This window comes from Trichosurus vulpecula, chromosome 7, assembly GCF_011100635.1.
Source record: "Trichosurus vulpecula isolate mTriVul1 chromosome 7, mTriVul1.pri, whole genome shotgun sequence".
Taxonomy (NCBI): domain Eukaryota; kingdom Metazoa; phylum Chordata; class Mammalia; order Diprotodontia; family Phalangeridae; genus Trichosurus; species Trichosurus vulpecula.
The window spans coordinates 231,019,514-231,047,052 of record NC_050579.1 but is presented as its reverse complement, the minus strand read 5'-3'; the positions used below and the strand labels follow the sequence as shown (position 1 = coordinate 231,047,052).

The following is a 27,539-nucleotide window of genomic DNA, read 5'->3' as shown; positions in this document are numbered from 1 at the left end:
ATATATGTTGCATATAAGTGCTCTGTGTGTAACAGATAATGTTTTACTATCCGACTGAGGTTTACTTCTCCAGCCTATTGTTTCAGACAACAGATATAAGTTGCGATGGGAGAGGAGCGCCGGATTTGGTGTCTATCCCCCATTTCCAATTATAGATGGATCATTTCAGACAGAGAAGTACTGAGAATCCAGACATCTGCTCTTCACATGAATGCACTCACCTCCTAGAGAACAGGCTGCCATCATGCTCTGGAAACTGGTTGAAAACGTCAAGTACGAAGACATCTATGAGGTAAGCAGGCATCCTTATATACATCTTATATCTATAGATACAGAATTAGAAATTCTTGGAAGCCAAAAAGATAAATTTGAACAGAGATTTACTTGCAGATATCTGTTTGGTTTCCCCCAAGTCCCTAAACTTTTGGCAATGCTTGCTTGGGGAGACTTTAACCGTTGGAGGAGAGACTTGTAATGTTGGAATGGGGAAGATTAAGTGTAGGAGACGCCTTTTTATTTTCTTCTTGTTTAAAAAACCCTAAATATTTGGGGGCTCTAGGGTGGAATCTAGTGTGACTGAATATAGACGGAATGTCAGAGAACGCTGGTAAAGGAAGGCTCTCTATGCTTTGTGCCAGAGAATGATGGAAATTGTTTTAATTTTGAGCCTCATTCGAATGGCACTGAGATTTTTAATTTTCATTTTTAAAAGTATTTCTGAAAGACATGGATGAAGAGGAAAGACATTTTATAACGAGATAGAGAGATTGAAGAAGATAAGTAGGTAGGTAGGTAGGTGGATGGATAGATAGGTAAGTAGATAGACAGAAATAGATAAAGAAAGAAATAGATCAGGCAGCCAGGCAAGTTTCAATAGAAGTCAATTTTTTATTTGGTGTTTTCCCCAGGCTTTACATTTTGCATCGCCAATAGTAAGAACTTACTCCTTTATTTTCCCTTTGAGGGAATCATATTTTCTTCCCATACGCAATGCTTTCTCCCCGTAGCTGAAGCCAACAACCTTTCATCGGAACGAAAAAGTTGAGAAACAAAATAACAAAAAGGAGGGGGGGGGCGCAAAATAAAAAGTGATGCCTCTATCTTCCCCACCCCTAGCCCCACCAGAGTAGTTAGTTTTCACTTAAAGCGCTTTTTGCAGGGAAACTCTATCCAACCAACCTTCTAGGAAAGGAGCGGTGGGGTTCAGCTGAGATCCCTGAGATCCCTTAATTCCTGACCCAAAACAGATTATATTTATTATCGATTGTGGAGCTAGTGCGAAACCCGGGATAGGCGATTAAGGAACTTTGAAGGGAAGAAGAAGGATCGAATCCTTGCGGTGAACGGAGGGAAATTGCTGCTCTCTGAACCGGCACAAGGGTAATACAAGAAGTTGATTTTAGTGATCCGCTAAGAATCCGCTGAGAATTTTCCCGTTTGGAAAGCCCTTGGAAAAAGGGGAAAGAATCAAGTATATAGAAGAAAAAGAAAGGTTGGGTTAGAAGAAAGAGAAAAGGGGAGACTGAAGAGATTGATAAGAGGGACTGGAGGCACAAAAGGGAAGAGTAGAAGCAAAGCGGGAAAGTTAGAAGGCAAAGGGGAGAGAAGGGGATCTCTTTGGCAAGCCTGCGCGATCGTCAGGAAGCATTTAATAAACTTAAGTGATCGTGATCTAAAGTACAAAGGCCATCAAAGCTTCCCATAAGCAGCGAGGGGGTGGGGGTGGGGGACGGAAAGAAAATACGATTCCGCCAGCCCTGGGACGACTTCTGTAAGCCCGGCGGGAAGCCGCCTTCCAGATACTAGGAATGATTCAACTCACAAAAGCTCCCGTCAGGCTAATTATCAACTGAACACGGGCAAAATCCGACAGAGGCAGAATTAGTATTGATGGAGCTAACCGAGTTTTCTCCGCTTTTGACCATTTCTCTGTTCCATTCCTAAGAGTGGAAGGGTAGGTCCTGACAAGCAACATTTTCCCTTGCCCACGTCCCATAGGCTGAGCCCTTGTCTCTCCCTGGTGCAGAAGTTGAAAAATACCTAGTCCTGCTCCAGCTCACAGGCAACCAGCACCTAAATTTTTAAGAGTGAAAGGGAGGGGTAACGGGGGAAGGAAAGAGGTAAAAAGAGAAGAACAGAGAACTATGGATTATATTGCCGAGGTCTTTTCTAGAAGGTTGTTCCCAGTTTTTTCTTCTTTTCTTTTTTCCAGTCATGTAGCTACCATGACTAGGAGCAATGGCTCTTCAAAAGTTGTGTTTCCGTCAAATGTACCTCTTTTTTCTGTCTTTAGCAGGACAGAGCTGAGAGCCAAATAGTCAAAAAGATTTTATACATACATGTATATATGCACACATATATGAACATATATACATGTGTGCATATATGTGTATATCTGTTATAGGAGGGGGTTGGGTTAGTGTAAATACCTTTGTATAAACCTCAAATCAAACGTCTCTCTGAGTTTTAAAAACAGAGATTAAAATATCCTTCCTTCGAATATAAGGCAGGAATGGACAACTACCATGCATGTATTGTGTGTGTGTGAGAGAGAGAGAAGCAGGGAGTGTGTGTGTGTATGTGTGTGTGTGTGTGTGTGTGTGTGAGAGAGAGAGAGAGAGAGAGAGAGAGAGAGAGAGAGAGAGAGAGAAAGAGAGAGAGAGAGAGACAGAGAGAGATACAGGTATTCCTCTGTCTGTCTAAATTCTCTGCTCAGAAAACAAGAGAACAACCTCAGTTCTGGAATGAGCCTATTTAAGAAGAAAGGAAGGTTGAACTTTAACAGAAATGGCAGTCAGGCCAGTTGAACGGGTTCCTGAAACATCCAAAAAGGTTTTATGTTGCCCCTGGCTTTGCCTCGAAAGGATAAATTTAGTATCCTTTCAAAATCATTGCATAAATTTAAAATCTGGGTGAAAATGTGGGGCTTTCTCAGCCTTCAAGAGCATGGGAATGAAATGAAAGACAACTACACACTTTTCTCCACTCCTCTTTAATTTAGCAAATAAATGTAATGTCCAACGTTTAGCAGAAATCCTTAATATCCACTGTAAACAGACAAATTAAAGCGGTTAATTTTTTTTTTTAGAAAGGATTGGGAAGGGCGTTTTATTTTTTTAAATCATTACAAAGCACCAAGGGCAATCAATTTCTGGTATTAGGAATGTATAATTAAATGTAAAAGAAGGAAATATGTTTTTGTTTTTGTTTTTGTTTTTCGCCTCTAGCGCTGCTCTCTCCGACTTCCTTGTTCCAAATAAGCAGTGTCTGGTTTACACATCTCCTCGGCTCAGTTAATTGAAGTTATGCTTCTTCCCTGCTAAACTTTTTCCCCAACTCTGCTTTTGCCAGCCCCCCTCGTCTGATTACATCTAGTAATTCTCCACTGAATGAACGTCATTTACAATAGTAGGGGAGCTCTCGAGCTAGCTGCAGCTTCACGCTCCATTTGTCCTCCATTCTCCCTTTAAAGTAGTCGTGTAATATTAATAGTCATGAATATCAATTATTATGAGGCGGTGTAGGCAAGCGGAGGGAGGAAGGGGCACCGAAGCAGTCTGAGCCTAGCTTTGGGTGGAAGAGGATTGTATCTGGAAACCCAAAGAAGGAGAAAAAAAGAGAAAAATAGAAAGAGAGATAGATTAGCAGATCTCTCTGTGTGTGCTATACACTGCCAGTCTGATTTCGGGGGTGACTTTTTGATGGATAGTCCTGGAAATACCTCAAGCTCTGCTCCTGTGTCCAGAACGTTTCTCTGCCGTTCTCCTTGATTTTTTTTATCATTGTTTTATTTTTAGCAGTAACCAGACTTTTTTTTCCAGATGTTAGTCCACACCTATTCAGCCATGGTGAGTTCGGATCCACGTTGTACAAGAATTGCATGCTCTCTCATTCCTCTCTCTCTCTCTCTCTCATATTCTCTCTCTCTCTCTCTCTCTCTCTCTCTCTCTCTCTCTCTCTCTCTCTCTCTCTCGCCTTTGGCTTGGTAATTTAGCACAATAATTGGAGGAGGCTGCAGCTGCTTCTCTCTTTCGCATTGTGTGTTCTTGGTTTGAGCTGGACAAGTCAGCTGGGGTGGGGGGGGGCAGGGGAGAAAAAACTTTTTTGCCATTGCTGTCAGAGATTTGAACTACTGTTTCTACAAAGGAAAACTGGTTTACTTTAGCGTGGCATATTTACAGAAGAAAGTTAGATTTACTAATTCCCTCTTTTCCCTGGTCTTTCTGTTTAGTTTATGACCCACGCTAAGCTGTGTTGGACTGCACCCCCCAACCCCCACCCCTTCCCAACTCCAAGTCCTCCATTTTCACACCATAGAGTATAATAGTGTTTGAAATGGAAAAGCGGTCTTAGGATTACTCCTAGAAACCACAGTTCAACTTAATTTAACACTGGTTGGAGATATTATTTCAAAGGGAATCAATTTAAATCAGACACTATTTAAGTTGTTTAATTCCATCCGGGGAGGGGAGAGTAGAGAATCCGATCAGTTCCTTTTTAGTATGCGAATATAGCATTATTGTGTTCTATTGTAAGTGACTTGTCATTAGGACTGAACTTCCAATGAGGGACTAAGTTGGAGATTTTAAACAGAAGGTGAGCCGGAATGTATATACGTCTCATATTCTATTTTGTCATGCTTTGGGCTCCTTTAACAGTTAGGAGAAATGATTCAAAACCTTGCAGAGAGCACATACCATATATAGCACTCCTACATTTTTAATTATGGCATTTAGTAGCTTCCCCTTCTCCACCCCTACCACCACTCCTTCTCATTCTCCTTCCTTGGTTTGCTACTCGGAGGCTCACATGTTGGGTTTTGTTTTGGTCCCTTTTCCACCACCATCTCCACGTCCCCCCACCCCATCCCCCTTTCCTTCTCATTTTTCTTTTCTCTCCCTCAGTGCTTTGCCTTTAGGAAATTTTGAACATGTTTGTGCAATTTGAGTGAACTTTGGGTCTAAGTTTCTGGCTTTGATTTATTTTCTTTCAGCCTTTCTCTTTTGTGATTAGTATATTTAATCAGGTTTTCTCCGTTTGTTGTCTGTATTTTTGTTTGTTTTTTTTACTTTCAGGACCGGCATGATGGAGTCCCCAGCCACAGTTCTAGGCTGTCCCAGTTGGGTTCAGTGTCCCAGGGACCCTATTCAAGCGCCCCTCCGTTGTCTCACACTCCGTCCTCGGATTTCCAGCCGCCCTATTTCCCACCCCCCTACCAGCCGCTTCCCTATCACCAGAGCCAGGACCCTTACTCCCACGTTAATGATCCCTACTCCCTGAATCCCTTGCACCAACCCCAGCAGCATCCTTGGGGCCAGAGGCAGAGGCAAGAAGTGGGGTCAGAAGCCGGCTCTCTCCTGCCACAGCCTCGGGCCGCCTTGCCTCAGCTCTCGGGACTCGACCCTAGAAGGGACTACCACTCAGTCAGGCGGCCTGATGTGCTGTTACACTCGGCCCACCACGGACTGGACTCCGGCATGGGGGACAGTCTCTCCTTGCATGGCATCGGACACCCTGGAATGGAAGACGTTCAGGTAAGAAGAGTCTGATGGGAGGGGAAGGTGGGAGGGTGCCTAGGCAGGAAAGACGGGCAGGGCTGAAGGAGGAAGAGGCGCGAGTTTGCTCCATCTCCATCACTTTTGCCGAGGTGCTGAGTTTGGAATCTTTATAGAAAAAAAAGTTATACACAGAGGCCTATAATATAGAAGTGGTAAATTCTGGGGGTTCAGTTATGGACACCAAAAGTCTTCAGAAATTAGACATAGGGAAGATTGTCTTTTAAGATATAGTGTCCAAAACCGAGAAAGATTTTTTTTTCTCCCTCAACACTCCCTTTCTGCGTATTTCTATAGTGCTTTGAACAGAGAATGACAGTCTTTCTCCCAAACACACCCAGAAACAAATTACTTTCCCACTAAAATTAAGAAGTAAAAAAACCAGACCTCCGGAGTGGAAGATGATGAGAGACTTTCCTCTAACTGATATCTATCTTTAGAGCGCAGTCAAAGCTGCTTTGATGACAAACACATCTTAGGGAGTCTTGTGAAAAGTCCACCTATGTCCAAGCCGGGATTCTCCTATGTTGTAGGGTACAGAGTGACTCTTACAGGTAATTCGAAATGACAAATTAAAGACCACTTTGTGGGGAAGAGAGCAGGGTGGGCAAGCAAATATTTAAGGCATCATGGGAGGGCCAGAAAGTGTCAGTTCATTTGGGGGAGTCATGGATAGCACGTGGGCTGTCTTTTATTCTCTCTCTTTTTTTTAAATGTACCAACAGTTTTCCAAGCACTATTTCCAACCTCTAGGACCAATACACCCCACCCCATCTCATTTCCCTCATGTGAAAAGGCATCACGTGTTTTAGTGTTTAAAACAAAGCCTCAGAACAATTTCTCTCCCATCTGCAAACCTACACAATAGGGTCTGGGTTTGTGGAGATTAATTTGTGAAACCAAACAAAGAAACAGGCAAGAAGTGATGCATTATAAACAATCTGGGGTATTCTACTCGGGACTCTGTTTTCCCTAATTTAAAATGTCTCAGGATAAGATGAACTTGTCCTATATTTAATTGGCACTTTAGAACTTAAGACACTTAAGCTTAGTTTTATATAGAATGCATACTTTTATTAAAACTCCTCAGGACAAATGAAATTAAAAAGAGGGTGAAATGGTTTTCTCTCATCTTGTTTAACCCGTATATCTTTAAACACTTAGTGTGTTGGGACGTCATCTAAGGCTATATGTGTGGTCCACACTATTGAGTTTAGTGGGTGGTTTTTTTTAAAGGAATTTCACAGTTGTTTGTATATTATTCGTGAAGAAGGTACAGATTTCCAGATTGTTATGTCTAAAAGAATTTGTCGGTAGAAAAGAATCATATAGTTTTACTGATTTAACCTAGTTTGACTATATGTTTCCACTTACATTAAGCGTGTTAGAATAGAGGATATATTTAATTTTATAATGAATCAGCCAACATGTCATGTAAAGCAAACTATTTTTAAAATTAATCTTTCTGAGAGAATAAAGTTCGAAGTGTTGAATAATGAATGTATACCAATTTATTACTGATGTTGATAATAGTTACTATCACAATCTGTGCCACGGAAAGGAATGTTGTACTTAAGTTGTATTATTAATATTTCTATGGAATAGTTTAAGATCTTCCAGCTACTTTCATTCCATCGTTTTTGTCTGAGGATTGGGGTGGGTTGAGAGATTAGTTTTGTTGTTTGTTTTGTTTTTCCTTTTGTCTTGGTCAGAATAGTATGTAAATTTGACTCTTTGAACGAATTCGTGGGATGTTAGAGTCAGGTTTGGTAGAATTGCTTGGGGAAACGGTATCAAAGTTCGCAAATCGAAGCAAAGCTGAGTGTTCCACTTGGAGACAAGCACTTTGTCAAAGGAAAAGCTCCTTCCTTCGAGGTGTCTGGATGCTTATAGAATTTAGGGGTGATTTCCGTCCCCATTTTGACTCTCTCCCAGCTCCTCGAGGATTTTAAATGAAGAGTTTTCACGTTGCAGAACAGCTCAGGGGAACTGTTTTCCACAGCTAGCCGGAGACGCACCAGTACTCTGAAACGATTTGCTCCATAAAGGATTCACCCCCTCCTTCTTCCCACTCTCTGTTGCCTCCCTCCGCCCCAAATTCCCACCCTCTGCCACTCCCACCCCCTTTTAGAAGTGAGAGGATGGCAAGGGAAAATGGTTTCACTTACTCAGCTGTCATGACTTTGGTTTCCTAAGGTGTGTTATAAGTGGATGGAAGGAAGAGGCCGTTCGGTTGACAGAGACCAAAGGAAAGGAGAGCAAAACTAAGGGAGGGCAGAACATAGTTGCTATAGGTGAACAAACCTAATGCTTCTCTAGCGAATGGTTCAAGATCCTATTAAGCAGCTGTGAATGGAATTTTGCCCGTATTCCTATACGTATGTGTGTCCTTCCAATAACCAGCTACCACCGAGAAATTAGGGTGTAGGCGTTTGTTCTTTTTGAAAAAGGGTTAATTACAGGGTCTGTAAGGTCAGGGCCTTAGCCCAGAGGCTGAGTATCTGCCTTAGCTGGGGAAAAACGCAACGGAAAATCGGATCATTCATTGTTCACAGATCTGTCTTCTGCGATAGACACAAAAATGAAGACAAGAACTTGCCATTCCCGCCTCTCCCAGCTTTCATACCTGGTGGAAGCATGGGACTGTTTTAGTGAAAAGACACATTGACTCACACGAAGGGCAACCGCCCAGACTGGGGGAGGGGAGCTAATTAACCAAATGCTTCTAATATTTTTTTTAAATGCAACTATAAAACCCTGTCAATATCTATTTCAATTTACTCTCAGGGGCTATTAAACCAGCAAATCGTTGTTTGGGTTCTGTGTATGCTACATTTCACTCATTCTGTGTGTGTGTGTGTGTGTGTGTGAGAGAGAGAGAGAGAGAGAGAGAGAGAGAGAGAGAGAGAGAGAGAAAGGGAGAGAGAGAGAGAGAACCTTTTTTAGATTTGTTGATTTTGTAGGCAACTCATATTTTCCCATCCCTGTCTCTCTCCTCTCCACTACTACCTAAGCATAGGAGGAAGTTAACTTGGAGGTGGAGTGGGGGTAGGGCTGGATAGAAAGGATCCTAGTCTCTTAAAGCAACCCCTGGTATCACTTTTAACTAAAGAAGTCTAGTAATTAAAAGTCTGAGTTGTTTTTCCACGTTTCCGCATGCAGTCCTAATTAAATCTTTACGATCCTCTCTGTGACTATTAAGTGCCAGCATGCTGCGTGAATATCCTGTACAAAAACCCAGCAGGCGGCCGTAATTAGATAGAAAATCAGACAAGAGTCTTCTCATTAACTACAACAACTAACCCACGTTGCTGATGAAGCGTAATATATATGTATATATAAGACACATATATGCATATAAATATACACACATATGTATAGATCTGCAGATATATGTATGTGCATCGTTGCACCCAGAAATGTGTTTCTTTCCATTTATGAATCTCCTCACAGACGTATATAGATATATCATGTATGTATGTATCACTAGAAGGATTAAAATCAATTTATATTTCATAAGAAAGGGAAAGTGATGATGTAGTAATTGTAACACTAGAATTTGTTTTCTAAGGAGACCAACTTTGCTCGTTTTTGCTATGACAGAAAAGTGGCTTTTTACAAAGCCACCTTATTCACATAATGCCACACCATTTGTTTAGATTATTTTTAAGTGGCTTTCTGACTGCACACACACACATACTCTTTTTTATCTGTATTAAGAACACACATACACACACATGTTAGAAATTGCAGGAGAAAGGGACGGAGCTTCATATACATATATATATATATATATATGTGTGTGTGTGTGTGTGTGTGTGTGTGTGTGTGTGTGTGTATACACACATATATATAGTTCCCTGGTGACACAGAAGTGCTTTTGAAATATATAATCTTACTCTTAAAGTATTTTGCTTTCTACTTACAGCACTCTAAGGGAGACTGGGGAAACTGGGCCAAAACAGGAGAAGTCAGGGACCAGGCAAAATATGTTAGTTTAAGAAATACATTTAGGGGTTCCTCCTATAGAAAATCAAATTCAAAGGTTATATCTGTATTCAGGTGATCATATAAATGACAATGTTCATATTCCATTCAGTTAATATAAGAAACATTTTTTAAGTGCACACTACATTCAAGGGTGATATTTCTGTAACCATATTTGTACTAGGATCAAAATTGACAAATGAACTCCCCAATAAGCAATTTTCCATAGAAATATGTTGCAAATAGTTGTATCTAACCTTGATTCTCTGAAAAAATTTTATAGGTAAGATAGGATACTCTTATTTGTAATTACTTGAGCTTGGCTTATTTAAGGTTTTATTTGGGGATAGGGAGGAAGAGAGCTGTTGGATTATGTCATCTACAATGAACACCTTTCTAACAGGTGTGCCCCTTGCTGGAGAAAGAACATCCTTGTTGGGAATAAAGCAAGTAAATTATTCAGGCTCATATTTTTCTCATTGTGCAATGAGACGCTCACACATGCACAGAGAACATGTACTAACTACAATAGTTGTGAGGTCCTGTTTGCTTACAAACGTGTTCCTATGTGTTTCTGTTTGCATTCCACTCCAAATTGCTCAGACTTTAATTAAAATCCCATAATGTAAACTATTATGTATAAAAAAGAAATTGTCCTTGAGTTATTAAGATGCAGGGGGATAAAAGTAAAAAAGAAAAATGGTCCTTTATCATCTTCTTAAAATCATATAGATCTTACAGCTGTTGTCAAATTGCTGTAATCCTTAAAAGCAAATGATATAAAGGTTTATTGGATGCAAAAACATCTATGGATTATCTATGTGTTATATGATAACAAAACTCAATATTGCACCCCAGATGGTTCTCACCTTTTTTCTTCTTCCACTGCAAGATTGTATCATTTGGGTGAATTTCATTTCCATGTGAATTTGGGGGTAATAATAATAATAATAAACCACCTCCCTTTGTGAATTAATATAAATGGAAATAACAGAAACTCCAGTTTGGAATGACATGATTTATGTGTGTGATTCTTTAATATCCAGTCAATTTGAATAGTGATGTTTTTATATTCACAGTCAGTTGAAGATGCCAATAACAGCGGCATGAATCTATTGGACCAGTCTGTCATTAAAAAAGGTATGGATTATCTCCCCAAAGCAGACCAAGTTTTATTGTGTATTAATGACTTTATAATATGTTTTCACTTTGAGAAAATTCTTTATCCTATGAGGCATAAATCTATGTCCACAATGATATGGCCCTACTGATTGACTTGACTGACTGTGCGGAAGTGGGAGTTGGGTTGGATGAGGGAGAAGTTAGAAGCGAGGGAAGGGAGAGAAAGGGAGAGGGAAGGAAGAGATACCGTTGCCATTTTCCTGGTCATATATTCATCTAAAGAGAATTAAAAGGACCTCAAATGTGTTCTTGGCAATTGAGCTCATGATCAGGATTGTGACTAGGTAGGAAATCCTTATTTGAAAAATATGCAGTAACTGGATTTTGCAGAGGCAATGCCGAAGTTGCTTATATTTTCTGTTTTTACTCTTTTGTAATTTTTTATCTCAACTTAGAATTTTAGGGAGGTGAAGATTCCATTATGGGTTATTATTTTCCTATTGTGCCAAATATGTTTGCTAAACACACATATCCCAGAAAGCAGTCAATGCACATTTTAAAATCTTTTATACATACATATGCATATATGATTTAATGTGACTGCAGAATCACCCCATACTGTTAAAGGGCATGTGATATTAACAAATGTTTGCAGTCTCTCGTACAGCTGTAAGCAAAATAATTAACTAATTAAACTAATTAAATGTAATTACAATAACTCATTTCGGGCGTATTGCAGCTGCTTGCTCTCTCTCTCTCTCTCTCTCTCTCTCTCTCTCTCTCTCTCTCTCTCTTTCTCTCTCTCTCTTTCTGTCTCCTTTCCTCTCCTCTCCTCTGCTCTCCTCTGACAGTCGCCGGGAGAATGCATGACGATTAGTGTGCTGCAGAAATATTCTAATGCCACTCACACACCACAAATTTAGAAATCCAAATGTGTAAACAGTGAGATCTTTAATTATCAAAAGGACTGCTATTCCAGGATACAGTGTTAAATACTGTAGGATGTTCTTTAGCAGTGCCTGGAGAATGTCTATACTTACGCTTAATGTCAACAACGCCTGGTCTCAGTAGTTTAGTATTCATTTGATCCAAATGAAATTCAGAGTCTTTACAAGAAAGGATTCTCTGGGAAGCCATAAAATGTTCCAAAAGGCCAGAACATTCAAAGGGTTGTGGGATACAGATTCAAGATGAGGTGATGTATTCCAAATTTTCTTTTTCTTTTAGGATGGCAGAGATAACATATCTCTTAGCTTTGGGGAAAAACAACTGCTCTAGAATGAAATGAGGAAATGTTGGAATGAGGACATGTTGGCATTTGGTTTTAGAATCTTGATACTGAATATCAGAATTGGGTAGAAAACTGTTTACGTGAAGTGCTGGTTAAATCTTGCTTCTTGCCCCCATTTAGTTACTTAGGTTTTCTTTTGGCTGACTTGCTTTTAAGTCTGCATGTTTTTCAGCCTGAATGCTTTGACTTGGGATGCTGCAGTTTTTGTAAAGCATACCCTCTTCTTTGACAGCGAATCTACATCATTGTCTCTTGGGTTTTCCCTTTGGTTAATTGCTAAGTGATTTGTGGAGGGAGTTTTCCTCATTTTAAACTCATATCCATGGTTGTAAGGGTACAATTTTTCCCATAGACTTGTTTGATTTGGGGTAGGATATGTGTGTGTGTGTAAAGAAAGAACACTTTCTATGTACTTTGGCTACAGGCACGTTTGGCATTACTCTAGCATAGTTATAGTATGTGGAATCTAGGAAGGGCATATAAAACATGAAAAATAAGAAATGGTAATAATATACAGTCTTTGAAAATATTTAGAATTAAAGTTTACAGTTGAATGTAGCAAAAGCTATATATATGTATATTTATATGTCACAAGATACTGTGTTTTCATCTATATGTGTATGTATACATCAATAAAGTATGTGTGTAAATGTGAATGTCTTAATAGGGAGAATTAAGGCTACCTTTTAAAATATTGCTTTAAAGTTGCTGGGTCTTTTAAACCGGCACCATTTTTATACTAAAAAGTTTTGTGCTTAACTTTCTGACATTATATTACATTCCAAAACTTAAATTTTAAATTTATTTGTGGAAAAGTGCACATTCATTGCTGTCAAGTCTATTGTTCATATTATTTAATAAATACTGTATCATACTAAGTGCAGAGACGATCCCATTAAAAAAAGCCAAGGGTTTTTTTTTATCTTACATTCACAGTAAAAGAATTAAACAACCACTTAACACTCAGTTTAAGATTTTATTACTCTTCACTCCATTCTTCCTCCACTCCTTTCTTCTCCCCCACATCTCTGACTCTCCATACCATAACCTTTAACAGGAATGTGTCCACCAGAGGGTGAGAAAGGTGGGCTCCTGAATTGGGTAGACTAAATTTCAATAAATGGCAGGGGACAGAGTTGTTTAATGTATTTTCTAATAGACTTTTGGAGGTTTCCACAAATAGTTTAGCCCATCAAACAGAAGGAAAAGAGCTTATCCATGACTGGGTGTCTTCTAGGATTCTATATTTAAGAAATCACAGGAGATTAGGCCCTAATGAACCTGGGTATTTTGCACACATTCTTTCTTCCTAGAATAATGGTAATTTAAAAAAAAAAAACCTTTTGGGGGAAAAATTAACCTATCCAATCTATCATTTCTGTTGATGTCCTACCATAGATTCTAGGCTTTCTCTCTTGTTATGTTTCCTATCTGGGCTTAGTTGACATTTCTGAAGTAATTTAGTTAAGAGGAAATGAGTTGTTCCCAGTAGAGAGAGCAAACGAGTGGAGTGAAGGTAGCCAGCGTGATAAATGGCTCTTTCATTTGAAGATCTCCAGAGCTCGTTTAAGGCTAATTTTCTGTATTAGCCCCCTTTGAGCTATTAATGCAATAGGCAGGGACCGTGGCCCCTCATCTCTGAGCTGCCCCATTAGAGCTAACATTAAGCTGCCAAGTCTGAACTCCATTGTGGGGTGGGGGTGGGGGGGCAGTAATGAAAGGTGCTTTTTAAACTCTCCTAATCTAAACTGGCAGAGGGTGGTTAATACGATTTGAAGGGGGCTGGTCAATGAGCAATCAATAAAGTAATAATGAGAAGGATGCGGTACATTAACAGTCTAAAAATCCAACGAGACATTAAAAAATCATTCTTAACTCTTAGTTCCATTAAGATCAGGAAGGTGGGGGGAGCCTTGCTTATGGAAATAATCGCCATTATCATAATACGTTCCCAAAAAGCTCAACTCTCCTTTTAAAATACTATCAGTATTCGGAACCCAAAAAGAAAATTTGTTTGACACCACAGACCACATAAACATGTCATATTACACCCTGGAAATTCTGACCTGGTTTAAGTCCAAAGTTCATATATTGCTGCAATGTTCATAGTCACCTACCCGTTTCGGTTTTTATTTTCTTGGTTTCTTTTCAACCTTTCTCTTCATTTTTCTCGCTGAAAAGCATCCACAATTCCTCCCCGCTCCCCACCATAAAATTTTTGTTGTGCCTATTTCTTTAGCAGAAAAAAAAAGTGTGGTAAAAGCGCATTGAATTGGGATTATAACGATGAAGACCTACGTTCCAATCCTCTGATTAGTTGTATGACCTTGGGCAAGTCACTTAATACTCTCTAAAGTTGTGTTTTTTCTAGAGTAAGGGATCAAGTTTCGTTTTCCCTGCTTGCCTCACAGGGTTGTGTGGCAGACAGCAAAAGAGGTATAGTGTGAAAGTGATTTGCAAAATGTAAAGCACTAAAGAAGCCTAAGATATTTTTTACATAATTATGGGAAACTATTTTACATAAAGGTGAAAGCGCCAGGAGTTCGTCGATGCTTTTGCAAGTGTCCAATCACTTCGAAAGATACCACACATATCCCAGCCCCCTAGTTTTTTTCCACCGCTAAAATGAACCGCAATAACCACATTCGCAGTGCAAAAAAATATCGTATTACAACCACCCAAGTAATAAAATTATAGATACCTGTAGTGTGAAACGTGACTTTTGCATCAGGTTTCCTTCTGGGAACCTGATTTTCCCCCGAAAGTAAGCTGTCCCCTTTGGGCAAAGATTCTCTCAAGTACCATCGCAGCAGAATACAATTTTGCCCTAGGGAGGAATAGAAAGTGGTGCAGGGGTAAGGAAAGGAGGGAACTAGGATCTGAGTAACCATTTCAGAGAGGGGCTTCATCTTTGGAAGACCTCCAAAGAGCCATGTCCATTTGATTTTTAATAGCGAAGACTTCTTTCAGGTGACTTTTCTCTTGCCAGGGGGGCCTTACAATATTCCGTTCTAATGCACCTTACTCCCACCACCTCCAGTATTAAATGAATACAAGGAACAATTAGAATGAATTCAGACTTCTCAGTCAGCCAGAGGAACCCAAAGTAGAGATTCTAATCAATCAACAAACATTTATTAAGCGCTCACTATGTGCCAGGCACTGTGCTAAGCGTATGGAAAGTAACAGTTACAATATTAAAAATGTTTTATGCAGATCATTAAAGTAATATTTTACTTTGATCTCCCCCTCCTTAAATAAAGCTTTAGTCACTGTAATGAAATATTGATTGTTTAATGAACGTTTCTCCCCACCCCCTTCTTATGTGGAGAGAAAGAGTTAGATTAAATGAGTTTTTGTATTTTTTTAATCTCGAAGTTGCCTGTGCAACCCAATAGAGAACTAGGGGCGGGGGTGAGGGGTGGGGGTGGGGCGGAGGAACCACTCAGCTTTAATGTATGCACAGAAAATTGTAAACATGTAAAGAATTGAAAGCTTCACGCTGAGTTTTGCTATGCTCCATTTCTTTACCATTTCCTGCTGTCGCTTTAAACCTATCTCACTCATCTAGAGATTCGTGCGCTAGAACAGTATGCTCATAATTACTAACAAATCAACCGGGCACTGTTGCTCTGTCGGTTTATTGATAAGCTGAGGGGAAACGGAAGGAAAAAGACAAAGAGAATAAAATATTAGGTTAATCAGGCTCAAGCAAAGTGGGGTGGAGTGCAGACAGGTGATAATGGAGCAGAGAGTTTGGAAAAGGAAAGAATGCTCTAGGGAAATGGGAGAGGAGTCAAATTCAACAGAAAGGGTTAAAATCGGGAAAGAAGTTTGGGGCTATGTGTGAGGGTTAGAGGAAATTATTTTGACACTTGAAACAAATTAGAAACTACAAGCAGAACAAAAAAACAAATACACAATAAAATGTACATACATACATACATGCATACATATATACAAACATGTTTCTTCGCAAATGAAGCCACTCCATTCATTAGGCACTTTCGATGGCTGATTAGATCAGTAGTATTTAAATGCTAATATATATGCATAGATGCACACATACCTTCTTGTGCACACGTGGGAGGCAGTGAAATATATTCCCCAAAGGAACTGGCTCTTGTCAGGTAAATCAGGTAATTAACAATAGCTAAATTAGAGGGAAGGTTATAAATGTCTCCAGAGCTGTGGTTTTTTAAGAGACTGTGTCTCTGGAACTTCCCAAATGTGATAATATCATATGTCTCAGGGGATTTTAAGATGTCCCAGTGGATTTTATTTCATGGCCTGTGGAAAGCAAGACATGACCTTGGGGTGGGGGAAGAACTGCCATAACAGAGGAGGTGGGCTATTAAGAGCCCACATTTTTCCAATGTTATTTCAATTGAAGACAATGGAAGATTGCGTTGGGCCAAAAGTAAAGCTTTGTCCCACTTATTTGTTACATGTTAAGTTTGGAAATTTCAAAAGTTGTATTCAAAATTTTCAAAAATATTGAGTGTACCAAAGGGCAGAGAAAATGAGGCTGATAAATTGTAAGGTTGAATATTTCTTCCAGGCTTATCTAATGCACTTTTCAAGTGTTCTAGAGCACTTGCTTATGTTGCCTTGGGAAATTCACAGGCCATGTGTCTCTCTGATGTATCAAAATGGGTGCTGCTGTCCAAATAGAAGTATATTAAAGTTGGATGGGTTTGTTGGGTGAAGGAATAGAAAGACAGGCCATGCCTAACACAGTCTTTAGATAAACAGAATGACTTTAACTTGGGTCATTTTAAATTTCAAATTTCATTTTCAACCCTTTGAGTGTTTTCATTGGGCCATTCTCAGATGAAAATATTCACTGCTGAGAGAAAGGTGAGGGACCCTGGAGTGAAGACAGCCTTTCAGAATCCACTTAGAAAATCAAACATTGGTGAATCATATCTGCTCTCTCTTTTTTTTTCGTTTTTTTTTTCTTCCTTTTTTTCCTTTTTTTGTCTCTCTTTCAAACAATCACTTGGGATAGAGGATTCTGTGCTCTGAAGTAATTTTAGTGGAGATGGAGGTGGGAGTGGAGAAGAGAAAAGAGGAAATAAACTCCCTTTAAATTTACTAAGACTTAGAGCCCTGAAAAGTCTGTGTGGTTCTTACATCTAGTTTTTTACTTTCAAAGCCCATCTTCATAATTGGTGTAGACTCTCTGGAGCAGAGACCATATAGATGTTTATGAAGCAATATATTTGTAATTTGGGGATGTCTTTTAAGGGGATTCTAGGCTGTCACAAGGTTCTGGTTGTGAAGTTCTATGGTAGTGAGCAATCAGCTATAACAACAGCAAAGTTCTGCTGTACCTAGTCTGTAAAACAAATTATGAAATTGTCAGATGGCAGAACATATTAGGATTCTTAGATCCAAGTGGCATAAAGAGATCGACAATGTGGAACAGCAGGTTGATGTTAGGGTATTCTTCAGGTCCAAAATTTCAGGGGGAGAAGATCCCTTCTCCACCTAGATTGGAAGTTTTGGGGTCACCCTAAATTAAACATTACCTAAAGACATCACTTAAGAGAAGATGCCTACCTATTCACCTTAACAGCATGCAAAAAAGGGACCAGGCAATATAAGTTCTGGGAGCAGGAAGTCTGATTATGTTGCTTGTTTGATAATTGCAACTTAAAGTTCTTCTTATCTTCTCTTCCTTTCCCTTCCCCATTACTTCCCACCAATGTTGCTTAGAAAGCAAGAAAATAAAAATACAGTTTTTAAAAAATCAGCCTGGAGAGGTGGCAGTGGAAAATAGCTGTCAGGTCGTGTTAACTTCTGCATAAACCATACCTGGAATAGGATTTATTATCAATTTCTTGCCCCACGAAGCAACCTCAGGAAGGCCATCCCCTAACAATATAAAAAAGGAAAATGATTGGCTGTTGGAACACCTGTTGTAAATCCTAACTTCTCGAAACAATTATGAGCTACTTATTTAGATTTATTTTTAAACGTAATTCATGTCACTAGAGGAACTGTTTTCACTTAGAATTTAAATCATTTGTTATTTGTTTCTAGAGCTGCCTTTTTTTTCATCTCTACTTTAAAGAATCTTTAACGTTCTTTTTATTCAAGCCCAAATTCACAACTAAGTTTTGTAACAAGGGTGCAAGGGTCCTGAGTTGATGGACCCCATGGCCAGAGTCCCTTCTCTCTTTATTCTAGTTTAGACAATAGTAAAGAATAATCGAATTGGCTACAAATGTGGATTCTCTCGAACAGAATTAGTCCATCCTTTTTATTTCACTCTCCTGGAAAGATTCCTCCAGTAACTGTTTCCTTAACGAATAAGGACATAGTGGAGCTAAAATTAGCAGAATCAATGTAAAATAATATCATAGTCCATTTGGATTTTGGTGACTTTTCTGTACAGTGTTGTCTGTCCATTTGCTCTTTACCTTTTAGAGCTATTGTGCCAAATCAACAAACAAGGCTACAATTTTCTGCTTCCGTCGCCTAGTTTGCTAGAGGATGGTGGGGGAGGGATGTTACCCTTTAAAATGGGCACAATATCGCAAAGATAGATTTCAGTTTCTTGGCCGTCTTTCTTACATGCTTTATTATTTTTTTCCAGTTCCAGTTCCTCCCAAATCTGTGACTTCTCTGATGATGAATAAAGATGGCTTCCTGGGAGGGATGTCGGTTAATACAGGAGAAGTGTTTTGTTCTGTTCCTGGTCGTTTGTCCCTCCTCAGTTCAACCTCAAAGTACAAAGTGACTGTGGGGGAAGTTCAAAGACGACTCTCCCCTCCTGAATGCCTGAACGCTTCTCTCCTTGGCGGAGTCCTGCGAAGGTAAAACTCCCCAGCAACCAATGTGTTCTCACGACCCGTACCTCCCCTTGTGCCATTACCATACAGAAGAAATTGGCAGACAATCTGTTATTTTTGCTTCGGGTTGGGGAGTGGGGCACGAAAGGCAAAGACTAAGTGATGTCTTCCGGAAACATGGAAATGAATTCTAGGTACCAGAACCTAACTGGTGTATCCAAGGCAAACACGTGCTCAGACACCCAAACACACACACATACACACACACACACACACACACACACACACACACACACACACACGGCACAGAACAATGAAATGTTCTCAAATTAAAGCATACCGCACCACTGCAAGGGTGCTCCATTTTTTTTTCTTCGCTTTCTCTACGACTGTTTTTTGGTCTCTGCCTTTCTTGTTCTGATCTCTTACCTTCACCCATGACTCTCCCGCATAAACTCAATATGCATTTTTCTAGGCCAAAAAAAAATTAACTGTTTCCTCTCTATAAGTTACTTCCTGGCGTCCCTTGGGTCACTTCCTACTTAGAAAGAGGTGGAACAACAACCTCAAGGAGACTCACTAAAAATCGGATGTGGAGATGTCATTTAACTCAAGTTTTAAAGATACACATCCGTTGTCCCTCAACGGTGACAAATGAGGCTTTTTCTCTGGTGGCTTATTTCACAGTCAGATCATCAGACGAAATATTTAAGGAAAAAAGCCTTCCACTAACAGTCTTGGGGGCAAAGGAGGCTCTGTCCATTTCCTTTCATAATGAAGAGAAGAGAGGAGAATTAGGTAGATTTGATTTCCTAGGACTCTCAATGCCTAGGCACAATAACATGGTCTTCCTATTGGTGAAGGCTTTCTTGTCCCTTTTACCGAGAGTTCTCTTTAATTTAAGTACAATGGGAATGTGGAGATCTCCCCAGAAACTGAGTTTAGGAATTTCTTTAAAAGTTTCAATTTCTCAATCCTTCATTCACCCAACCAACACATGTACATACATGTATAACATGTATGTGTATAGATAAATATAATGATAAGCCTGCCATTTACTTACCTCATTCCCTAGTAAACCTGCCCCTTCTCCTTTTCCTTGATTTGGTCATCTGTTAACTATAGTAAATTCACTACTTTATCTGGACGGTATATCTCCCTTGCTTCTTTCACAGGGCAATGGGACTTTATAAGGAAAGAGAATGGACAGGTAGGAGGTAAAGGCTCGGGAGTTTTGCCTTAAAAACTATCTGTGTATTTCCCGCTTCAGCGACTTTTCTAAAAGAAAATAACTGTCTCTGTATGCTTGTGCAAGTTTTACCTTCTCTGGACTTATATCAGTACCTACACACTAATGATTCCCATCTGGTATCATTTGTTCTCCGCAGATAAAAGAAAACTACTCAATTTTTAAAATGTCCTGTATTGCAGAAATTAAGCAAACCTCAGCAAACTATCAGCAAACAACCAAAAGGAAAGGGAAAAAAATGTGCTAACCTCAAGTTAAAACCTCTTCAAGCTCCAGTGGTCTTTAGATTGCTAAGTCTAAACTTTGTTTCAGGAACACTCTGAGGTTAATCAGAATGTTAATTCTTGCAATTTCAGAGCCAAATCGAAAAATGGGGGGAGATCTTTGCGAGAAAGGCTAGAAAAAATCGGTTTGAATTTACCCGCGGGCAGGCGCAAAGCCGCAAATGTCACTTTACTCACCTCCCTGGTGGAAGGTAAGCAGAGAATTGCAGTTCATTTTACAGACTGGCTGATCTTAACTATTTTGGTTGTAGGCTGACATTTTACATGTTTCGTGATTAACTGGAAATCATTGCAATTTTTGTGCCTCTATAAGTCAAGCATCAGATTAGATGAGACTGCAAAGATACTTTAATAATGGCCCAGAGCGTACAGGCAGTTTTTCACAGAAGCGACTGAAAGTTTACTTTTCGACTAAAATAATCGGAGAATTTAGATCTGAAAGAGACCTCCATCTCATGAAAGAATCTCAATATGTAGCAATATGTAACTTCTACTTGATGTAGTTACCATGCCGTCTTTGGAACATGCCCTAGAATTTGGGGAAAACAAAACAAAACAAAACTTATTATTTACTTAAAAATGGAAACTTTAAAAATCATCAGGTCACTCCTGCTGTCACTGCACATGCAGATGACCTTGAGGATATTAATTTTGAAATAAAACTTAATCATTCACGATTCCTTCTGCATCCAGAAGAAAATGCAGAAGGGCCAATAATACTCTATGAGTAACCATCCCCTGCTTATTCACTAGCCATGGTTATATGTATTCTAATTAATTCCTTAGTTTGGCATAGCCTGTCTGTGTTGTGCAATAAGTAAGACTATTTGCCCAGTCCAAAAAACAGTGGAGTAAATATAAAGTTCAATTTGTGAACAGAGGATGGATAGATCGGAAATCCATTCAGATGGTCTTAGCAGGAAGCAGTTGTGGAGTCTAATACATGCTTTGTTATATAGGCTTTGGAATTGCAAAATAACAAGCTTGATGGCCTTAAACTGTTCCTTGTGGATTCAGTCTCATTACTTTATAGTCACACCAATTTGGGGGTTTGGACGAATGCAACAAAAATGGATGTTTTGGTTATTATGACATCATATCTGCAATAATTAAGAACTACTCACACAGATGTTGAAAGCAACTTTGAATTTTAACATCTCATTGAAAGTGTTACCTGTGCCAAAGGCTGCATCTGGACAATTGCCAGAGTATTTATGGACCTATCTCAATAATACTATGGATTCTGAATAAACAAGATACTTCATTCAAGTTCAGGCATGACTCAGTACATCCACTGTTGGAAGAAAGGAAGGAAAGAAGGAAGGAAGGAAGGAGGGAAGAAAGGAAGGAAAAAGGGAGGGACAGAGGGAGAGTGGAAGGAAGAAAGGGAGGAAAGGAGGGAGGGAGGGAAGAAGAAAAAAAAATCAAGGTGGCATCAACTTATCATTTAGAAGTAAGGTTCCCAGTGAAGAGGAACTGGAAGTCCGTTGAAATACCACCACTTGGTGAGTGGTTCTCAAGTTGATTAATCTGTTAGTCTATTATGGGGACTCCCTTTAATAGTCCCTTTAAGTGACGTTTAAAAGTAAGTCACTTTCATTCAAAATAATGTGGTTGTGGAATTAGATATATCTGTTTTGCATGTTATGAATCTTCCCCCAGAGCACCTGGGGCAGTGCTTTAAAGAGTCTTTTTTTAATGCTTTATTCTAAAGGGGCTGCAAAAAAAGCTGCTGGAATCCCCCCCCCCCCCCACTAGAGCTTTAGTTTTCTCCAGCTCCCAGTCTTCTTCTGGTGGTAGAAAGCACATCAGTAGGAGTTTGATGACACAAACCTCTGGAGGGTAGAAACCTGAAACCTGACTACCAGGGGAAGTGACAATTAGAATTAAATTTGGAATAATTATTTCTTTCATGAATGTATGTATGCATGTATGTATGTGCGTATGTATGTATTATCTTTGGCCACCTGGGGTTTTTCCAGTGTGGTGAGAGAGTGAGGAATGTAGTGACACTTGGATTTTTAAAACGAGGATTGGTGATGCTTTAGAAATGGGGAGGGAAAGGGTCTGAAGAAACTTGGGGGAAAGTCTGGTTGGGCAGTCAGGTTTTTTTTTTTTAACTCTCTTGTAGAAGCAGTTTCTGAACTTATTACCTCCCTCCTTAAGACAAAAATACCAGGGACCCTGAAACTGATTACTTAGGCAAGACCAGGCTCAAGCTCAGGCTGAAAAGATGTTCAGAAGCTCACCTGGGGGTGGGGTGGAAGTGGAGGGGGCAGAAACGCTTCTTTCCCCTTTGATTTAAGAAAAGACGTGCTAGCCTTTCATTTGCTCTCACCCCCCCCCAAAAAAAAAACAGCTAACCTCTTCCCTCTCCTATGTCCCTACAGAGTAGGGAGGGGAAGTTGGTTATTTCTTCTATCCCCTTGAGCACCTTTAGGATCCCATGTTGATTGTGGCTTCTATGGTTGCTTTTTTCAGGAGAAGCTGTTCATTTAGCTCGGGATTTTGGGTATATTTGCGAAACTGAATTTCCCGCCAAAGCTGTTTCGGAATATCTAAATCGGCAGCACACCGATCCCAGTGATCTGCACTCCCGAAAGAATATGCTCCTGGCTACAAAGTGAGTGTCACTGTTCCCCAGTCTTCTCTGGTCACAGCCTCCTACCCTTCAACCTTTTTAGCTGAAATCATAGGGGACCTGGAGGTTCTGCCTTTTTGACCTGCTTAATCTCAGAGCAGTCAGTGGAGGAATTTTCTCCCAGAAAGTTCTCTCTAGTTCCACCTCTTTGTATGTAGGCCTTGTGCCGCACTGTTCTATCTCTCTGTCTCTCTGGGATGCTGGTTTGAAGGTGGGGCAAGGTGAAAATGAATAGTGGTACCAGCCCCATGGGGTCTATTTTTCTTCCCTCCCTCCCTCCTTCCTTCCCTCCTTCCTTCCTGCCTTTCTTCTCTCCTTCCTTCCCTCCTTCTTTCCTTCCCTCCTTTCCTTTCTCCTTTTTTCTTCCTTCCTTCCCTCCTTGTTTCCTTTTTTTTCCTTTCTTTCCTTCCTTCCTTTCTTCCTTCCCTCCCTCCCTCTCTAACTGTGTAGATATGGAAAAGACAGTTATAGTCTCTGAGCCTCGTGGTGGTGGTAAGATCATGGATCAAGAGCTGGGAGGGACCTCAGCCTTTATCTAGCCCAGCCTTCTCATTTGACAGATGCAGAAACTGAGGTCCTGAGTGGATAAGTGACTTGCTCAATGTTATAGAGTACAAAAAAAACACAGAATTCAAATCCATATCTAGGATTTTTTCCACAAAATATCTATAGTACCTATTTCAAAGGGTTGTTGTGAGATAATGAGATAATTTCTAGAAAGTGTTTTGGAAACTCTGAAGCAATATATAAGTATTGGTTATTTTATTAACATTCTTTCCCTTTCTCTTCTTTCCTTGGTTCATTTGTTCCTTCCTTCCTTCCTTCCTTCTTTCCTTCTTTCTTTTCTTCCTTCCGTCCCTCCTTCCTTCCGTCCTTCCTTCCTTCCTTCCTTCCTTCCTTCCTTCCTTCCTTCTTTCTTTCCCAATCCCTCTCCCTTTTCAATGTATATCTCTGGGTTGGGTGTATGTGTGCGACTGACTTAGAGTGCCCTGAATTCATCTCCCAAGCATCGCTGGGGTTTTAAGAAAGACTGAATATGTGCTTACTTGTATCCCTGGTCTTCCTTAGATTTCTATATGTGGGTTTCTGTATGCCTTTTTATCTGTAATTCTCTCTATACTACACTGTAACATACAAATAAACACATATAGATATATGCATGATATGTATATGCTATACATGTGTATCTATACATGTGCCCATCTATAATTACTATGTTTCCAACGTTACTGTTTGTCATCTTCCACAGACTTGTAAAATTTACTACGACTCCAGAGGGGAAAATAGTAAATCTATTGCTAAATTTAGGTCTATAGCTCATTTGAACTTTTACAGTGGGTTTTCTATTTATTTGATTTACTCCTGTCTTTGGCTTCTGTGTCATATTGTTTGGTGTTTTATGGTCGGCTTAGGCCTTCAGTGGTGCAGCTCTGCATGTTCTCGCACGTTTATCTTGCAGGCACGGCCCAAACAGCGATCATTTATTTAGTGCTCTAGGACGCGGTTTGCTCCGTTGACAGCGTAATTTAAAGAAATATATGGAAGGCTGAAAAATCATTTGCTCAAATTTGTCCAGATGTTTTCTAGACGTGATTTGAATTTGATTGCCCCTTTCCGCAGGGTCAAAAGATATTAATGTCCCAGAACTTTAATTGCTTACAGACCCCGGTTTGGGCTTTGAAGATTTAAAATGTTTGACTCTACCATTTGTTCTTCCAAATTCAAAGTTTCCTTTTTGGCACTTTGGTAATGTAAAAGAACTCAAGGGAAGACTGTAACCATTTCCCTCATCAGAGCTTGTCAGGGATTCCCCACAACTTTGGGCCAGTTTTGCCTCTGAAAGGCCAATTACCTATGAAATTGTAGACATCTTCCTCATCCTCTTTATCAAATCACTCTTCCCCTGTTTCACTGGGGGAAGGGACTTCTCTTTTTTGGAATCCTAAGACCATGAACTTCTTGAATTTGATGCTTTGTAGGGAAGGAAAAAGGTCCTGGGAGATCAGAAAAGGGGTCAACATTGAAAAGGGAAATGGATGTCAGGAAGCTGTGAAATACATTATTTTTCTAATGTAGTAAAATTGATGTTTTTAATGGCATCATTTGAAACAGAGTAGGGTCCCTGGGCTCCCCCAACATCTTTTTTTTTTGTCTTTGCCCTGGCAAAGTCAAGAGAACCAATCCTGAGGGGGCTGCCTTGATTTCTCTTTTTATGCAGCATTTATGTGCTAATGATCTGCCTCACCCCTTGGTGGTAGTGGGGGGGGGAATTAACTTAGATTTAATACTGTACTTATTTCTCACTCAGCTATGGGAGAAAGGGTCTCTGAAAATTGGGGTAAATGGAAGGAGAAAAGTGAAAAGGGAGAGTGCTAATGCATTTTTCCCTTCTTCAAAGTAAGAGGAACATGCCCTAAAGGCAAGCATTTTTTTCCTGGTCAGCCACCCTGAAGGGACAAGGGTATAGTAGAGATGTTGTTAAGACAAAAGCCATATTGCATTTTAGCACCTTCTTTCTGAAATCTGCACTGGGTCTCCCTTTCCTGCCCAATGTAAGTGAAATATTGATTTAAGTCTACAAAGTATGCTAAGATTTGAGATTCTGATACAGAAGATAGGTCCCACTGCACCCTCAGGATTCTTTACTATCAGATGGGGTATTTCCCATTGAAATACTTTTAAAAAGAGAAGACATTTGTTTCTCCTGAAGGGATGGTATCTCTGGAATTCTGTGCCCTTGCCCAACCAATAAAGTTGGGTTTTGTGTTTTGTTTTGTTTTTTTACCTCTAGGGCATAGTATAAGACATACTTCTCTTTTAGGCTGATATCCTAGTGGATATGGATTATTGCTTCATTTTTTCCTGTTATAGAAACTAAAACAAAAGCAATTCATAAATAATTATGAATACAGCAATTCCAAGCTGGATGTTTTCTCCTAATAATAAATATTTTGAGTGCTATTCTTTTTATATCCACTTATTCCCCACTTGTTCTCCTTACCTTCCATTGTTCAGGTTTTGAACTACTGCTATAATCCTTTATTTTCCTATTAAGACCCAATTAGTACCTAAAGTAAAGCATAAAAGATCATAAAAATAGTATCCTCCCCTTTCCCACTTTCTCCAAACTTTTGAAAATGGCATCAGCATTCCTTACTGCTCTCCTGGCATAAACAGTGACTGGCCTGGGGCAAACCAGAACCTTGGCAATTTGTAGAGTTGCAGTAAGTGATATTATACTTCAGTCAGACTTGTGAATGAAGGACTAAGTGCTTAAGGGTCATTTGCCTTTGCTGGAAGGTGATTAGAAAGGGAAGAAAGCTTGGGGAAAGTGGCCTTGGAAAGAAAGAAGTCAGGCAAGAACTCAAAGGGGTTATCGCTTTCGAGGAACAGTAGGAAAGAAAGTTGCGTTTTGTAAAAAGAGGACCAAGCTGTAACTCAGTTCTGCCATTTAGTTTCTGTATGACCGTCAATTTGTCACTTAACCTTTTTCAGCCTCAGTTTCTTCGTCTATAAAATGAGGGACTTGGATTAGATGTCCTTGAAGGTTGTTTCCCGTTGTAAGTCTTTGTGTGAGCTACGTTAAAAAAAAAATCTTGAAAATGGTCTCAGGGTGATATGCAATTGTTCAGACGTGGAGCCCATAGAGCCAACAAACAGAAAACTGAAAACTATAGAGAAAACTCATAGAAGAAAAGTAAAACTTAGTGTTGAAATGCTCTCCCTTCCAGTTAGGGAATTTCCACCTCTATGTGCTCTCTTTTTCATCCCCAGCTGCTTAGTAACAGAAGCAATCGGAAAGAGAAGTGATAGAATCACCTAAATTGCCTCTATCTTGGCTAGAAGTGTGTCTGGGGTTTGTTTGAGTTTTTCCTTTTTGGGTGACGATCAGGAGGAGGGGAGGAAGATGTTGATGGAAAGTATCATTTTTGCTGTTGTTCTTGTTCTTCCCCCTGTAGGCAACTGTGTAAAGAATTTACAGACCTACTCGCCCAGGACAGGACACCTATTGGAAACAGTAGGCCCAGCCCCATTTTGGAACCCGGGATTCAGAGCTGCTTGACCCACTTCAGCCTCATCACCCACGGCTTTGGGGCTCCAGCTATCTGCGCTGCCCTCACAGCACTGCAGAACTACCTGACAGAGGCTCTCAAAGGCATGGACAAGATGTTTTTGAACAACAGCACCACTAACAGGCACACATCTGGGGAAGGACCAGGTAGTAAAACTGGAGACAAGGAGGAAAAACACAGAAAATGATTTTTTTAAAGGAAAAGGGAAAAATCTTTTAAATAAAAAAAGAAAAAAGAAACATTTTAATTTTAGCTTTAAAATATTGGATTGGCTTTGGAAGAATTAGGTAGAGCACACACACACAAACAAAAGTTAACAAAAAAAGAAAAGGAAAGAAAAATAACTTTTTAAAAATCAGAGGCGCACAACGGAGCAACAATACCGGTTCTCGGTGTCTATTCAAGATACACTTGGAGACAACCTCTCGGATTTTCCACATCGGTTCTTTCGATCTTAGTAATGCTGATAATAAAAAAAAACCTGATTTTCTTTTCTTTGGAAAAATAAACATGAGACAAAACATGAGAAAACAGTAA

General features: G+C 39.8%; 1 protein-coding gene across 3 annotated transcripts; it reads left to right on the top strand.

The window, feature by feature from the left end:
* Positions 1 to 211: 211 nt before the first annotated feature.
* On the top strand, positions 212 to 27,317 carry TFAP2B (transcription factor AP-2 beta). 3 transcript variants are annotated; one of them, XM_036768089.1, is made up of 7 exons: positions 212 to 292; positions 5,076 to 5,534; positions 10,622 to 10,682; positions 18,560 to 18,779; positions 20,361 to 20,479; positions 22,770 to 22,911; positions 26,889 to 27,317. In XM_036768089.1, the coding sequence occupies exons 1-7, from the start codon at positions 212 to 214 to the stop codon at positions 27,187 to 27,189; spliced, it is 1,383 nt and encodes a 460-aa protein (XP_036623984.1). In that variant the 3' UTR covers positions 27,190 to 27,317. The 3 variants fall into 3 exon arrangements, with proteins under 3 accessions (XP_036623984.1, XP_036623985.1, XP_036623986.1); XM_036768090.1 differs by having other exon boundaries at positions 245 to 292; positions 10,622 to 10,721; positions 18,566 to 18,779; positions 26,889 to 27,189; XM_036768091.1 differs by lacking the exon at positions 212 to 292 and adding an exon at positions 3,822 to 3,848 and having other exon boundaries at positions 10,622 to 10,721; positions 18,566 to 18,779; positions 26,889 to 27,189.
* Positions 27,318 to 27,539: the final 222 nt, after the last annotated feature.